Source organism: Emydura macquarii, unplaced genomic scaffold (assembly GCF_026122565.2).
Source record: "Emydura macquarii macquarii isolate MOO-44397 ecotype Brisbane River unplaced genomic scaffold, CSIRO-AGI_Emac_v2 contig_2205, whole genome shotgun sequence".
NCBI lineage: Eukaryota > Metazoa > Chordata > Testudines > Chelidae > Emydura > Emydura macquarii.
The window spans coordinates 18533070-18548228 of record NW_027132342.1 but is presented as its reverse complement, the minus strand read 5'-3'; the positions used below and the strand labels follow the sequence as shown (position 1 = coordinate 18548228).

Below are 15159 nucleotides of genomic sequence, written 5' to 3'. Positions count from 1 at the left end.
GTGATGCCTCATCACCAGCTGCTTTGACAGGCTCTTCTTAAAAGGTAATTTACCAAGGGAAGGGAAGGGGCATTTGGCTGTGGATTGCTCCTCCTCCATTACCACCTCAGAAACATCAGACATTCCAGCTTTGCTTTTTATTATTGTTACTTTTAATAACTTGAGAAAGAGCAGCTGTGCCTTGGAGAAGCTAGCAGCTGCTCTCCCAGCCTTAGTCAAAGGAGTGGTGCTGTTCGTTAGGCATTTAAATAATAGATTTAAAAAAAAAAAAAGAGCCCCCAAACCGCTCTCCACCAGCAGGTTTGTTGAGTAGAAAGCCTGGTATGCTGCCAGCGCCGTTTATTGTACTAAATGAGGTCTCTTCACCATCACCTTGTCCACCTCCTCATTTGGCTGTTATACACACCAGTTGTCAGCTCTTTGGGATGAGGATATTAAAAAACCACATCTCATTCCTAGCCCAAGAGAGCCCTGATCCATGCTGGGAACCCTTAGCTGTTAACACAATATAAAGATCATCATTCAGGCACTGTTTCCTTCCAGAAAAACAGCAGCCAATGCTTGCCTCGCTGGCACCTACTCCTTCAAGTTACTAATGTAAGAAACTGAAAAGCCAAACAAATCCCAGGAATCCCTTCTTCTGGGCGTGGCCACCCTGGAGAGACCTTTGTTCCGTAATGTGCAGTAAAAGTGCTAAATTGCACATCTTTAAATCCAGATTGGTGCACACTTTCTCTCTATTCTCTACCTCAAAGAAGTTATTGGGTGGGGTCAGAATTGTTGCGTGAAACCTTCTATTCTAACCTGTGTTATATAGGGGATCAGATTAGATGATCAATGGGTCCTTGTCACCTTAAAAAAAAAAATCTATAAAGCTGACAGATAAAAGATTCTTGAAAAGGTCTTTCTGGCCATGTGTACAGGGCCCTTACACCTGTACGTTACTTGCACTTGCAAATGCTGAATCACACATCAGTGGCTTACACTTGGTAGAGAAGTAAGCAATGTTATTGTATTATGTTGTGTGTATACGCTGTCTAGTGTTAATTGAGGGCACATGCGCGACACAGGTGAGTCTATAGATTAGCACCAAGGCATGTTAGCTGAGTTTAAAAAAAATAGTTGTCCTGAAAATCATGTGAAATGGAGTCGTAACAAACAAACATCAAAATAGTTTCAGAAATTATAGGGGTGATGGCTTCTTGACAAACAGCTTTAGTTCTCAACTAATGCAACTCCTCAACTCCTCTGGAACAAATAGAAAGCAGGAAGGACACACCAGGGTCACAGTTTTTAGATATATAGGAACTTAGTGACCATCATGTCTGAAAATCAGGCCACTTTGGTGTGTTGTTGAGTGCTCAAAGGTGCAGGAATGGGAAGGACATGTTCCTGGAGTTGCTGCTGACACGGTGGTTGTGGTCATACCAGAGCCTGAGAAAAGAAACTCCCAAAAGAGAGCCGTTTCTGTGAAGACAGGTGACATCATCAAACTCCTTTTACTTTTTTAAAGAAAAACTACAGCAATCACAGAGGTTATGAAGCAAAAAGCAGCAGGTCAAAGAGGAAAATTCTCCCCACCCTTTCCCAGCAATCAATTAGTAAAGTTCAGCAGCTGATGAGGCTGATAGAGAGGATACCCCTCAGAGCATTTCCAACAGAAGCCTGCCTGTTCTTCACAGCAACTGATGAATAGCAGGGAGTTTGTTGTGGAGAAGTAACACAGAAGAATTCATGTAAATCAGCCCATACAGATCCTCTCTTCTGGGATATGTTTGCACATGACTAAACCAAGATTTATGAGAGCTTTAATGAAGGATTTTGTCCCATTAGGTGAGTAACTAAAAGGGCACCCCAGCACCTTAGCTTTTATAGCCGGACCAATCCCACAATGCATTGGTCTTGCACCAATTGAAGACTGAGGCCACTTTCAAGATGAGGCTGCAGCCCCCTTATCTTTGTGAAGCGCTCTGTAAGCAGGGCTAGTCACTACAGCCTGGAGCGCTGGGACTCTCCTCACCACTGTTACCACAAGGAACAGGCTTCGGCGGCAGGGGACAGAACATTCTCTTTGAGGCTGAAACAGAGGCCAGCTGCTTGGTTAAGATGAGGGAGAAGCCTCTCATGGGCACTGGGAATGCAAAAGTGGGATGTTAAACAGCCCCTTTCAAAATGCTGAGGTTAGCCTGGACAAACTGAAACGTCTTCCCCTGGATTACAGTATGCTGCAACCACTGAAAGATTAACTTTAAGGGAATTTACTGAGCAGACCTATTTCTTTACAGACAGGTGCTGACCCAAATAGATGGTCTATTTCCATCCGGGCTGCCCAGCTAAAAATCTTTTCCCCCTTGCTGCTACACAGGATTTTCTTAATCAGGGTTTTCCAGTTCTCCAGCAGCATCTGCCAGGGGCCCTGTGCCACTACCTTAGTAATAAAGGACCTTGTTGCTGGATTAGAATCCAGAAAAGGAGGTGGAACGAGATAGGTGGATGCGATTCTGCATAGCAGTAAAGCTAAAGCCCCCTTTGCCTACAGCCATATGTGGTGGCTGATGAATGTGAGAATTTTGGTAATTTTTAAAATTTCTAGGCACATCTCACTTTCTTTCTGGGCTTTGTTATTGCTATGCACGGAGTGCAAAAGGAAAGGGCAAAGCACTAGAATGTTGTCAGGGTCCAGCTGGAGATCAGTGCCATTAACAAACCAAATAAAGTCTACACCTGTGAACAGAGGATCCTGAAGAGGCAAAAGAAATCCCAATGGCCAGGCTGTTCAAACCTAGTGACTGACATTCCCTCCACTCCCCTGCAGGGAAACTGGTCCCAAGCTGGAGAGCAAAAGAGAAAGGTGCAACATGGCTAAGTTAAGAGCTGAGCTCTTCCCTGGGATGGGGACAAAGAATGGGGACAGAAAGGAAGCAGAGCTGGTTCCTTCAGCAGCATGGCTCAGGGAGCCCTGGCAGTGGCCAATCTGAACTGTCTTAACCTTTGCTTATTGATGCTGGCCTAATGACTCTCAGATGCTGAATACCAGGGGACTAACAAATTGTTACCTTGGATTGAAAAGGATGCTTGGTGTTGTGGCAAATATTTATCAAAGTACTGCACCCTCAAGGGGTAGAGAACAAGGCACCCTGGCTCAGCTGGTCTTGTTGCAGGAAGCCACATGGAAAAACAGTGATCACTGGCCCTCAAAGGCCCTGTTTTGGAGGCTCTGGGACTTTCCCTGTGGAACAGTGTGGATCCTTGGGATCTGAAGGGACTGGTTACAGGCTGAGGCACAGACCAGTTCCTGTAGATCCATGACAGTGACCACCTGAAGTTGGGATTTTGAATGAGAGGCGTCTATCCTTAAAGAACTCTTGGAGCCTTCAAATCCTCCCTCAGCATGGATCAGGTTAGAGATGACTGAACATTGCACACCGTATCAATATAGGGCAGGTTTAGGATGAACTAAGCAAACAGCATTCACTTAAGCCTCTATGGCATGGGGCCCCAAGGGACAGATTGGAAACCTAAGGTTAGAAAATGGGCATTCCTTAAACTTTTGCCAGAGCCATCATCCTTGGAAGAAGGTTAGGATCAGGCAAAATAGTTCCTGGAACCGAAGTTCCTAGCAAAGAAATACAAATTTACACTAAACTGAGTTTATCTACAGTGGAACTAGGCTTAGCTGGAGGAAGAAGCAAAATGGACCTTGTGGGAAGAGGCTGAAGGGCGAGTTCAAAATTGTTGCTCTGGTGTTTGCAGTGTATGGTGCCACAGTTCCTTCCAATTTGCCCTGGACCTTTCCACAGCATAACAGAAAGCCTGCATGAATGGGTTGGAGAATTCTGGGCTTGATGTGGTGTGTGTAGATGCAATTCAGGAGTGGTGATCTGTATTAATACTTGAAGGACAAGGCCAAGCTTCTCACTGGAGTGCTTTCCCTGCACCCTCAATGAGGGCTCCCCACAGGCTTTCATGTAGTTTCTACCTAGTGGGTGTATTTTTTCTTAAAGCCCAAGATATATTCCTTTATTTCTACACTACATTTCTCTTTCTTGGTATTTAGACCTTTCAAATATTTCCAAGTAGCCATCCTAGTCCCCTGCCTTCCTATCGCTAGTTGCAAACAAAGTTAATTCTTTCAGTCTTCTCTCACAATTCAAAACCCACAGCACCTTATATCTCCAATATGACCTACCGGCTACATCTGTACTTGGAGCTGGGTTTGTGATGCCCAACTCAAGATAGTTGTACTCGAGCTAGCTTGCTAAAGATCGCGTAGCCAGGATGGAACGGGTGGCCATTCAGACTAGCCACCCTAAAGACGTCCGCGCCAGGATCTCCTAGATATGTTCTTTGGCAGCCCGCCCGAGCCACTGTCTGTGCTACCCTGGCGACACTGCTATTTTGAGTATACTAGCTTGAGCAGTGGTAGCACGGGTACATCTACACAAGCTGCGAATCACACACCCAGCTCCAATACAGTCATACTGTTGGCACAAAAAGCTCTACTGGGTAATCCTACAGGAATGCAGTCTTTCAATTTTGTATCACCCAAGCAGAAGTCTGGGTTTCATATTAAGGTGTGGCCCTTGGAACTCAAGATACTAACCTAATCAAACACACAGGCTGGCATGGCAGTTGTGTAAGGTGGGGGACCATGCCTTACTTTTTGGTAAATTACACAGCGAGCAGATGCAATTACAGAGCCATACCAAAATGTGCATTTCTAATGCTAATTATAACAAAGTAAACTTAAAATTTGGGGTTTTTAAAAAAATGGCAAAAACAAACTAATGTACATTAAATAATTCGCCAAATTCTGACCACCAAAAATTTAAGCAGCATGTACTCCGCTGTCCTCACCACTTTAAAAACAAGCACCTCAAGTGGGGGAGAGGAGAAGGGAAGCAGTAAAAAGCAGGCTGTGTCTGTCTCACACAGTTTATTTAACAATAGGTAATAAGAAATCAATTTTAACAGTCTATACAGTGATCGAAAGTTCATATTTATAAGTAATCAACTTTAATTGCATGATTTACAACATTTGAGGGTTTTTTGCTTTCTATTTTCAAGTTTTACAGAAAGTGGAAGAGGCCAGGAGGGGGGAAGGGGAGAAGAGAGGGGGAGAGAGAGAGAAAGTGAGAGAGAGAAAGCAAATGTAAAGAAGAAACCCCAGGGACTTTTCTCAGGTTAAAATCATCCCCTCGGAATTGTTTCTTACCCTCTTTTTTATTTTTTTTCCTTTGTTAGATGTAAAAATAACAAAAAAAATTCTTTCAAGAAAACAGAAACCACAATATATATACTACATCCATTTGGCAGCTGCCCCTGTGTATTTGCAAAAATGTTGTCTTCTCTACATGTACAAATTATTTTAATACTTGACGTTTTTTAAGCTCAGACTCTTGAATAGAAAATTCTTGGAGGACAAAAGTAGACTTCAGGAGGGGATTGGGTTATTTAATATTTTTACATTTTTTTCCCAAAGAATTGACATCTTTCCAACCAAAGAGGAAAAAACTGGTATTTATTTTTAATATATATTTATATATATATATATGTGTAATGTATTTTTAAAGCAACATTAACCCCTTTTGTCCTCCGGTTTTAGGAAATGTTCTCCTGTGGGTTTTTTGCAGTGACATGAGGAAAAACCAGAATAGGGAAAATGTTAACCATCTGCCTCAGTAAATAATAACTATCAATATTACATATTTTCATTAATTTAAAAAAAAACAAAAATCTATTGGAGGTCTGAGAAGGGAGCCATTTGGTCAGCGGCCAAAAGACCACCCTCTTCCCCCCCACCTCCCAACGCACGCATGCGAGGAAAAACAAGAGAAAGGACTGGTTATGATCCCAGCCATAACAAAAATATATTCTTTGTATTCTATTGTCCCTCAGGTTCATTTTGTTGGTTTCTTGTTTTTAAAACCGCAAATTACTGCTGCAGAGTTCGGATGTGTTCCAGGGAAAAATGTTGTTTTAGCTAAGAAAGATTCAAAAAAATTTGTCTTCAGTACAAAAAGTCTTGAGAAAATAAGTTTTTTTTTGCTCCCAAAATGCTACAACGTGTCTAGTGTATGTCTAGTGTACTCTGTGAAAGGTTTGAATTCAAGTCCGAGTTATCAGAGCTGAGCCCCAGTTCTGTGGCGCTTGTACCATGGAGGCCTGCCATGCCTGGATTGCCAGCAAGCTGAGAAAGCATTGCACTCTGGTCCGGGCTAGCAAAGTGCCCCTGATCCATGGGGTTAGCCTGGGCAGCTACCAGTCCTGGATGTGGGGAGCTGGTCGGCGGGGAGACATGGTGTGGAGACGGTTGCGGTTGCATCCGAGGGGAAGGACTGGAATGGGGGGGCTGGGACTGGGGTCGTGGTGAGGGTACGGGCTGTGGAGAACGCACTTGATTGGTGAGCGATGAAGGGATCTGCTGGCCCTGTAAGTGTGGGGACTGGGCCTGACTGGGGAGCATGTGCTGTTGGGGGCTCATGGGGTTGGGCTGAGCTGGGGACCCCATTTGCTGCTGAAGTAGCCTCTGCTGGAAAGCCTGCTGTAAACTGGCTCCTGTCTCTGCGCTCATTGCCTGTGGAAGCTGGCTCATTTGTCCCATAGTTCCTTGCTGCATCTGTTGCATATGATGCTGCATCCTTTGCTGTTGCTGCTGCTGCTGGGGGTAACCGACACCCTGGGGCTGCTGAAACTGATTATGGTTGGCCATCCCTGGTCCAATCCCTGGGCCTGCTCCTTGCTGCTGCTGCTGTTGCTGCTGCTGCTGATGGTGCTGCTGCTCAATCATCTGCTGCTGCCGCCTCATTAAAAGATCCCGGAATTGTGGAGACATCCCAGAATGATTCATGTTCATCGGCTGCGCCTGAGGATTCATCCCACCCATGGCCTGTTGCGGCTGTTGCTGCTGCGGCTGCTGGGGCATGCTGGGCCTTTGGACCCCAGCTTGCATGGGGTTCATATTCTGCATGGCTGGGTTTGGGTGCACGCCCCCTGGCTGCCCTTGCATGGCTGGCTGTGGCTGAAGCCCTGGCTGACCCTGTGGCATGCCAGGCTGCCCCGGCATGCCTTGTGGATTCTGAGACACTGCGTACTTGGCGGCCCTCTGCTTGATGAAAGCAGCCAGCAGCTGAGGGTTAGAGTGGAGGATGTTAAGCACCTGCTGCTGCTGCATGGGGGAGCTGGGAGACCTGAGAGTCCGCAGTAAGTTCTGTAAGGCTGCCTGAGGCAGAGATCCTTGCTTTGGCTGAGCCGCACCAGGAACCTGACCCATTCCTGGCTGAGGTGCCATGTTCATAGGCTGCCCTGGCTGGGCTACTGACATCATGGATGGTCTCGGCATTCCTGGCTGGAGCTGCTGAGGTTGGGGTAATCCACCTTGGGCCCATGGTGGCTGCTGCTGGATTCCTGCTGGCCCCATCCCTTGATCTATGTGACCGCCAGGCCCTCTGGCCATCTGGGGAGGGTTCATCCCCATCGGTGGCATTGGATTCAATTGGGGCATCTGGTGCTGAATTGGCCTTTGGAAAATCTGAACTTGTGCCATCTGACGCTGAGTCTCTGCTGCCCGCTGGATCTGCATGGCCATTTCCACTGCTGCTGGAGGAGGACCCTGGACTGGTGGCTGAGCAGTCTGAGGTGGAGTTGGAGGAGTTACCTGGCCACCCACCTTGCCCTGGGACACAGCACCAGGGGGTTGAGTTCTTGGCATGGTGTAGGGCGGCATAGTATTGGGAGGTGCAGGTTGGGGTTGCGAGGGAGGCTGGGGTGGTGGCTGGGGTTGTGGGGTCTGTGGTGTTGGGGGCTGCTGGCCTGTCGGAGTAGTTGGTGTGGCTGGTGTTGGTGATGGCAATCCTTGCTGCTGACCTACCACACCAGTCCTCTGCATGCTCGCCATCCTCCTTCGGAGCATCTGGGCCTGCTGCAGACGGTGCTGAAGTTGCTGTTGGCGGAGCTTGTGTTTAATGTTGAGGCAGAAGGGCACTGGGCACTTGTTCTCCTGGCAGTGCTTTGCATGGTAACAGCAAAGAGCAATGAGTTGTTTGCAAATAGGGCACCCTCCATTGGTCTTGCGCTTGCAGCCTTTGGTGTGTTGGACAACCCGCTTCATCTTCTGACAGGACGGCAGTGAGCAGTTGGCATTGCGACACTGGCAGGCATGGACAAGGGACTGGATACAGCGCTGGATACTCAGGCGGCGAGAGTCACCAGGGCTCTGGGTGGTTGCAGTCTGCTGGTTGTTGCTCTCATCGTCTAAGCCAAGACCCAATTTCTCCATCTTGTGGTCATGGTTTTTAGTGTTATAACAGGTGATGCACAGGTCATAATCCTGAAAACAGACAAAACATTAAAAAATTAAACAGCTGTTTACATAACCTGGCACAATAAATATACAAACATGTCATGTCACCAACAAGGGACCCCAACTGGCCCAGATGAATTGTGGTTGTGTGATGGGGGAAATTGGCCTTTTTGTTGATTATAAAGCCAGAAGGGATCATGTGATCATCTAGTCTGACCTCCTGTTGAACACAGGACTTCCCTATATTTATGTCCATTTGAACTAGACCACTGCTTTTAGAAAAACATCCAGTTTTGACTTATGTTTCCAGTGATGGAGAATCCATCGCAACCTTCGCTAAGTTGTTCCAATGGTTAATTACTGTCACTTACATTTGCATCTTATTTCTAGTGTAGATTTGTCTAACTTCCAGGCATTGGAGCTTGTTATACTTATTCCTGCTAGACTGAAGAGCCTTTATCACATTTCTGTTCTCCACACAGGTAGCTTCAGACTGATCAAGACACTGCTTAACCATCTCTTTGTTAAGCTAAATAGAACGAGTTGCTTGTAAGCATATTTTCCCATCTTTTACTCATTCTTGCGGCTCTTCGCTGCACCGTCTCCAATTTATCACCATCCTTCTTGAATTGTGGAAAGTAGAACTGAACACAATAGTCCAGCAGCAGCCACACCAGTACCAAAGATAATAGAACCTTCCTCCGCCTATGAGATATTCCCGTTCATACATCCAAGGATCACACTAGCTCTTTTGGCCATAGTATTGCAGAGGGGATTATCCACCACGACGCCCAAATCTTTTTCAGAGTGACTGCTTCCCAGGATACAGTGCCCTATCCTGAAAATATGGCCTATATTCTTTGTTACTAGATGTATACCTTTACATTTGGCCATATTAAACAATTTGTTTGTGCCTGCTTTACCAAATGATTCAGATAGCTCTATCAGAGACCTGTGCTGGCTATTATTTACCACACACCTAATCTTTGGGTCATCTGAAAACTTTATCACTAATGATTTTATGTTTTCTTTCCAGGTAATTTATAATGCCCTCTGTGCCCAGGTACTGGCAGAAGTCCAAACAACTAACAATCAAAAGTGTGTGGGCAAGAAAGTATCTGACATTTATACAGACCAATAGCCAGGGCTTGAAAAACTGTTTGCCCTGGCCCAGTAGAAATTTTACTGGATCAAGTAGGGCAGGGAACCATTGGCTCCTTTTTCTGGAGGGAAGGAGGATATCAGGGAACACAGTAGCCATTCATCTGCTTGTTCTTCTTCAAAAGAGTAGGGCACTAGTGTCACAGGTCCCACTTCTTTAAGAAGGGGAGAGGAAGGAGCAGGTTGCTTTTCCCAGTGAGGAAGGGGAGCAATGTGCAGAGGGGCCACATAGAGAACAGATGAGTTGAAATTCTGAGAAGGGCAGCAACCCTGCCAAACGGTAGGGTACCCAGTATTCACTAATTTTGGGAAGAAAGAAAGCACCCGGAATTCTCTAACTGGAAGAAAACCAGAATTTGCTGACTTAGGTGTATGGGGGAGGCAGAGTGTCAAATTTTATTTGCAGATTCTCAGAATTGAATTTAGGGCACAGTTAATTTACTGGTGGCAGAGTGAAAATTTAAATTAAATAGGTATGGTTTAAGGTGGATGTGGCCTTTGGGGGGCATACAGCAGCACAGCTACTTTTCACTCAGGCTAACACACACTTAGTCCAGAGACAAGTAGACATTAAGGAAATTTCTCAAGTCCATTTCAAGACATTCTGTTGCCACTCTGCCCACAATAATATGGGTTCGCCCTTTGTTCTGGAGTGCACAGCATCAGTGTTCGAGTGAGAGGGTCATCCACATGTTACTTCAGTAATGAAAAGTAGTGCTAATAAAAACCAGGGTTTTGTTTGCCTTTAAGCAAACTTCTAAGTAATATAGCAACTAAAATAAAGCCTGGAAGACTAAAACCAGTAATCATTGGAGGAACCCCCTCCCCCAATTACAGACATACAGCAATCTCCCACTTCTAAGGTTTTCAGATCAAGAAGGGAGACATTTCAGAGACAGAAACCCTGCTTAAAAAACATGAGGTGCAAACTGACCCCCTTCCCCTCCTTTCAGGCTTCAAGTGCTGACCACATTTCCCAGTCAACTGCTTAAGAAGAACCTTAAAATTATCTATATTAATGGCATTCTGGTGAAGTGGTTTTCTGAACCTTGACACTGAGAAATCCAAATCTCTCTAGGGTTAAGTGTCCAGGTAAAATGCAATGGCATACCTAGCAGTGCCTGTTTAGGGGGGAAGGGAGGTTCTCCTGCATTCCAAACTGCCACAGTGTAGACTGGACAGATGTTGCTATGAATGTAGGTTTAGAAGTGACTTTGGGTAAAGAGTCTCCTTAACCTTGATTCCCAGAGCTAGTGGGGAAAAGAAATCTTATCAGTCATACCTCACAGACAGTGCAGTGCCATCTGGTCTCTACATGATGCTTGCACTCATTGCAGGTGTAAACAAAGCGGTCCTGGCTCTGGGTATGCAGCTCCACCAGCATGCACATGGTTGACCATTGAGCTCTTCGTAGTGAAGAGAACTCCAGGTGTTTGTCTCTAGCAAGGGTGAGGAAGGCATCACGCCCATCCATCAAGTCACATGGAATGAGTGGGTCAGGCTCAACAATGGGAGGCAGGGAGTTGGCCGCAGGGCCAGCGATGAGACGGATCACAAAGAAGACCTGAAAAGTAAAGCAGACGTTAATATCAGCCACTGACTAAGAGGCTTTGGCTACCAGTCTTAACTACATAGCACATGCCATTCAGGGCTGCTGATGCTAGCATGTTGTGATGGATGGGACAGCTTCATATCAAACTCACTATTGTATGGGTCAGGAAGGAATTTCCATTTCTGCACATACGACAGTGCATAATTCACCCCCCGCCCTTCCTCTGATGCAAATACTGATCACTGAACTAAATGGATCAATGGTCCAGTCTGGCAGAGCAAAGACTTTAACTTATGAAAGTTCTCTACATAACACAGCTGTGATCAGTATTTATTCCCATAGCCCTGATGGGGAAAAATTCCATCTACAAATACACACTCTCTTGCTAAATTCTATATTCAAGTTTTGTCCACTTAGCCACTCAAACCCAGTAGATACTTCTCAATCCATCAGCTTTTACCTCTTTGTGCTTCTCCATAGTGGCATACAGCTTCTGGGAGAGATCATTGGAGACATTGGGCATACCAGGCTTCTTCTTATTGCCACGACTCAAGCTGCTCTTGTTTTTACTTGTCTTCTTGTTATTCTTCTTTTTGGCATTTTTGCTGTCTCCCTTACTCACCTGCCAGAGAAGTCAATAACTTTGAATTTGTAGAATAGTAAGAGGTACCTAGGTGCCTCTGACAATTATTTAAAAAAGACAGTAAATCAGTATATCAAAATGTAAAACACTTTAATAGGCTAACACCTCCAGTCACTGGAGAACTATAAGAAAGCTTTCACAATCATTTACTATGAAGCTAGAAAAATGTTCTTACCAAGTGTCCTGGGAGTCTGAATTAATTAGATTAGAGTCACTCCAAAGATGCCAGAGTGGCAATATAACCATCTAAAAAGTATTTGAAGAGTGTAAACACCCCAAAGAGACATTGTTTAGGTTGGACTTAAGGGGTAAAACAGAGAAAAGGGATAAATTCATCAAGGCCTGGTAATTAGAAAAAGGTTCTCTAATAGTGAGCTCTATTAAACTGTGGAATCATCTCCACAGAATATAGCAACAACCTTGACATATTTAAAGCTGGAGAAGTCACTGAATAACATAAGGAACAACAGTGCACTGTCCAGAGATCAGGGGAAGGAATAGACAGTCCAAGTGATTTTATAGGTCTCTCATTTCTGCTATCTTCACACCAACACAGCCCCGCCCTCCCCCCCCCCAAACCACTTATTCCGGCTTAACTCATCTCTCTACATTGCCTCCAACAGAGGCTTATACCAAGCTGTATCTTTATGTCCAAAAAATGGGTTTTGCTCCCATTTTGATCTTGATTAAAATGTGTATGTGAGGATAATGGTAACTGGAAGGGGTGACAATTTCAATTGAAACAGAAAAGTCAGTTTCATTTCTAGTCTAATGTGATCATTGCTCACTAGAGAGTTCAGTCATGCCTTCTAGTCCCTTTTGTAGAAACCTTTTATGTATTTTGTGAGAGAAATGGGGTACATGAGAATACAGATATTAAGCTTTATTTCTGCAGTGGGTTTTATTCTGATAAGATTTAACATAATTTTCTATCAAGGTGAAAATTTCCAAAGAGAAGCCATTTTGATTCGTCTGTCTCTCAGTTTCTAAATACAGATTACTAAATTGTCTTGTTTGCAAGAAGAATGGTGACATCAGGTCCTAAGATGTTCACACTTATTTTGCTGATGGATGAATATTGAGTGGTTGGTTGTGGCTAGCACCTGTTTGTTTATATATAGATTTTGTGCTGAACTTTCCATAAAGTGATGGCATAATGCCATATCAAGACCCTTTCACCTGGATAAGGCCATGTGAGCTTCCTCAGAAGTGACGGGTTATGTATTTAGTATTTTTGGTGGTCTCTGAATGCTCCCTGGCATGCAAACACAAAATATCTTAAAACTGCTGGTTTAAGTAGGATGTTCTCCCTCCCCACCCCAAATGTGATGCTAGTTAAAAGATGACCTAATTCAAACACAATAAGATCAAGCTACATGGCTCCAAGGTAAGACTTGCATCAGATTTGTCCAAAGGCCATGAAGGAAAGTGTTGCAAGGCAGCATAGGCATACCATAAGAATTAAAGGTAAGACTGAGAAGCTTTGCCTTTTGAATCAGTGAGCCACCTGATGGAAGACTAAAGCTCTAGAACCCCAAGACTGATCACCTCTGGCAGAGGAAGTCACATCATCAACAAACAGGCTCTGCTAGGCTTTGGCCAGTCTGCCTGAACGTGAAAAAGCCTTTTGTTTTTATTAGCTGGGAGACATCCCAGCCTTTTTATTCTTTAATTTTAGGGCATAAAAATATGACTGAGTACATGAGCACCAGTAAAGTCCACCCTGGAAAGCTGCCAAAAATAAAGTTCCACAGGCTTAAATAACCCTACAACAAAGTCTCAAAAATACTCATTAAAGCAACTTCTGTCTTCTGAGTCCTAAGCAACTTAAAGCTGTCAGCTGTAAACTAGGATATGCAAATTATAAGTTGTCAGACTTCTGCTTATTAAAGTATCCTGTAGAGACCTGTATTTTAATTTGGGGGGGGGGGGGGGGGGGAGATAAGAGGAGGGTAGGTTAGCCACCACATGAAATCTGAAATCTAAGGAGGAAGCTTTAATTTGGTTGTGGTTCAGAAATTAGACAATTTGATTTCAGTGTCAAATATTTAACCAGCTCCAAACTCAGAATGATTGAGCTTGGTAAAATTCTTAGTTGGGATTTATAACCAAATGGACAGCCACTTCCTTAGATCCCTTCTTCGGATTTATAAGGACTAATTATTTGTTGAATTAATCTGATGATTTGACTACTTCGATCATTTAATTCAAATCCACTAACTAACTTGTTGATTTAGCCTTGATTGATCCTGATTTGATAATTGTACTGCTTTATCCTTACTTTAGTTTTGTATGGCTAATAGCAATTTGGTTTTAGTGATATGCTTTCTTGATTTTAATAAATTTATAAAATTCATGCAGAGTCATTTTTTTAAAAAAAGAAAGAAGGACCCAGAATCCTTGAGGACCTGAGTGGATATTAGCTGGCAAAAGCTAAAACCTTGACCACCCCCCTCAATTACCCACTGGTTCTCACAACTTTTAGACCAGCTTCATTAAAGAGATTGAAAGAATACGTAACTGCAGAAATTCACGATTGGAATGTTAAAATTAATGGTCATAACCTATTCAGGAAGTATCAAGTGAGCAAAAAAGGGAGAGGGAGGGGCGCCCTGTGTAGAAAATGGCATTACCTGTTCCTGAATCACTCATAACTGGAAAAAAATGATCCTGAATGCTTATGGATCAATATCCTAACAGATAAAGCACAAGTGGTGTACCAGTTGATGTTTGTTACACACCACCAAATCACACTAGGGAACAGACGACTGCCTCTTTATGCAGCTCTCTACAATGTGTAGGAGAAAAAAGCTGCATTATCATGGGGGTCTTAAATTTGAGGGACATATGCTTGTGGTCTCATGATGCCAGTACCAAAAACATCCTTGGAATTTCTAAACATGATAAATGACCATTTCCAAACTCCAAGTGTTGCAAGCCAACATGGGAGAATTCTTTATTAGACCTCACCTTAGAGAAAGAGGAACTGATCAGAGAACTAAAAAATAATGGTAGCTTAGGTACAAGGGATCATGACTTGAGCACATTTATAATGTGCAAGCAGAATAAAGGCCAGACCAGTAACATATATAACTTAGTGCTTTAATAGTGCTGATTTCACAAAGCTGAACAATATTATGAGCCAACTCAGCTGGGAGACAGAATTTAATCTGAAAACGTGAATGACAGTTGGGAATCATTTAAGAACACCTTACTAGATGCCTACAAAGTCACAATTCCACAAATCAAGGAACAAGGCTGTACTGATTAAAGAAACAACCTGATTGAGAGGGGAAGTGAAGGCAAGTGTAAAAAATAATATATAACAAATAGAAAAAAGGGGAAGTTGATCATAATGAATATATATAGAAAGTTAGGAATGGTAGAAAATTGATAAGGGAAGCAAAGGAGAAATCTATAGCTAGCAAAGTTAAGGCTAATAAGTTTAAAAATGTTTTAGGAACAAAAAGTCCTGACAATGATATTGGTCCATTACTAGAT

At 43.8% G+C, this 15159-nt stretch overlaps 1 protein-coding gene across 4 annotated transcripts in view; it reads right to left on the bottom strand.

Annotated features, from left to right (window-relative positions):
* Positions 1-4901: 4901 nt before the first annotated feature.
* EP300 (E1A binding protein p300) overlaps positions 4902-15159 on the bottom strand; it is a 113484-nt gene continuing 103226 nt past the window's right edge. For all 4 annotated transcript variants that reach the window (XM_067559559.1, XM_067559561.1, XM_067559560.1 and 1 more), the window contains 3 exons: positions 11476-11637; positions 10746-11027; positions 4902-8329 (listed from right to left, as the gene is read on the bottom strand). In XM_067559559.1, coding sequence (XP_067415660.1) covers positions 6071-8329; positions 10746-11027; positions 11476-11637 — 2703 coding nt within the window. In that variant the 3' untranslated portion in view covers positions 4902-6070. The remainder of the gene's footprint in view (positions 8330-10745; positions 11028-11475; positions 11638-15159) is intronic.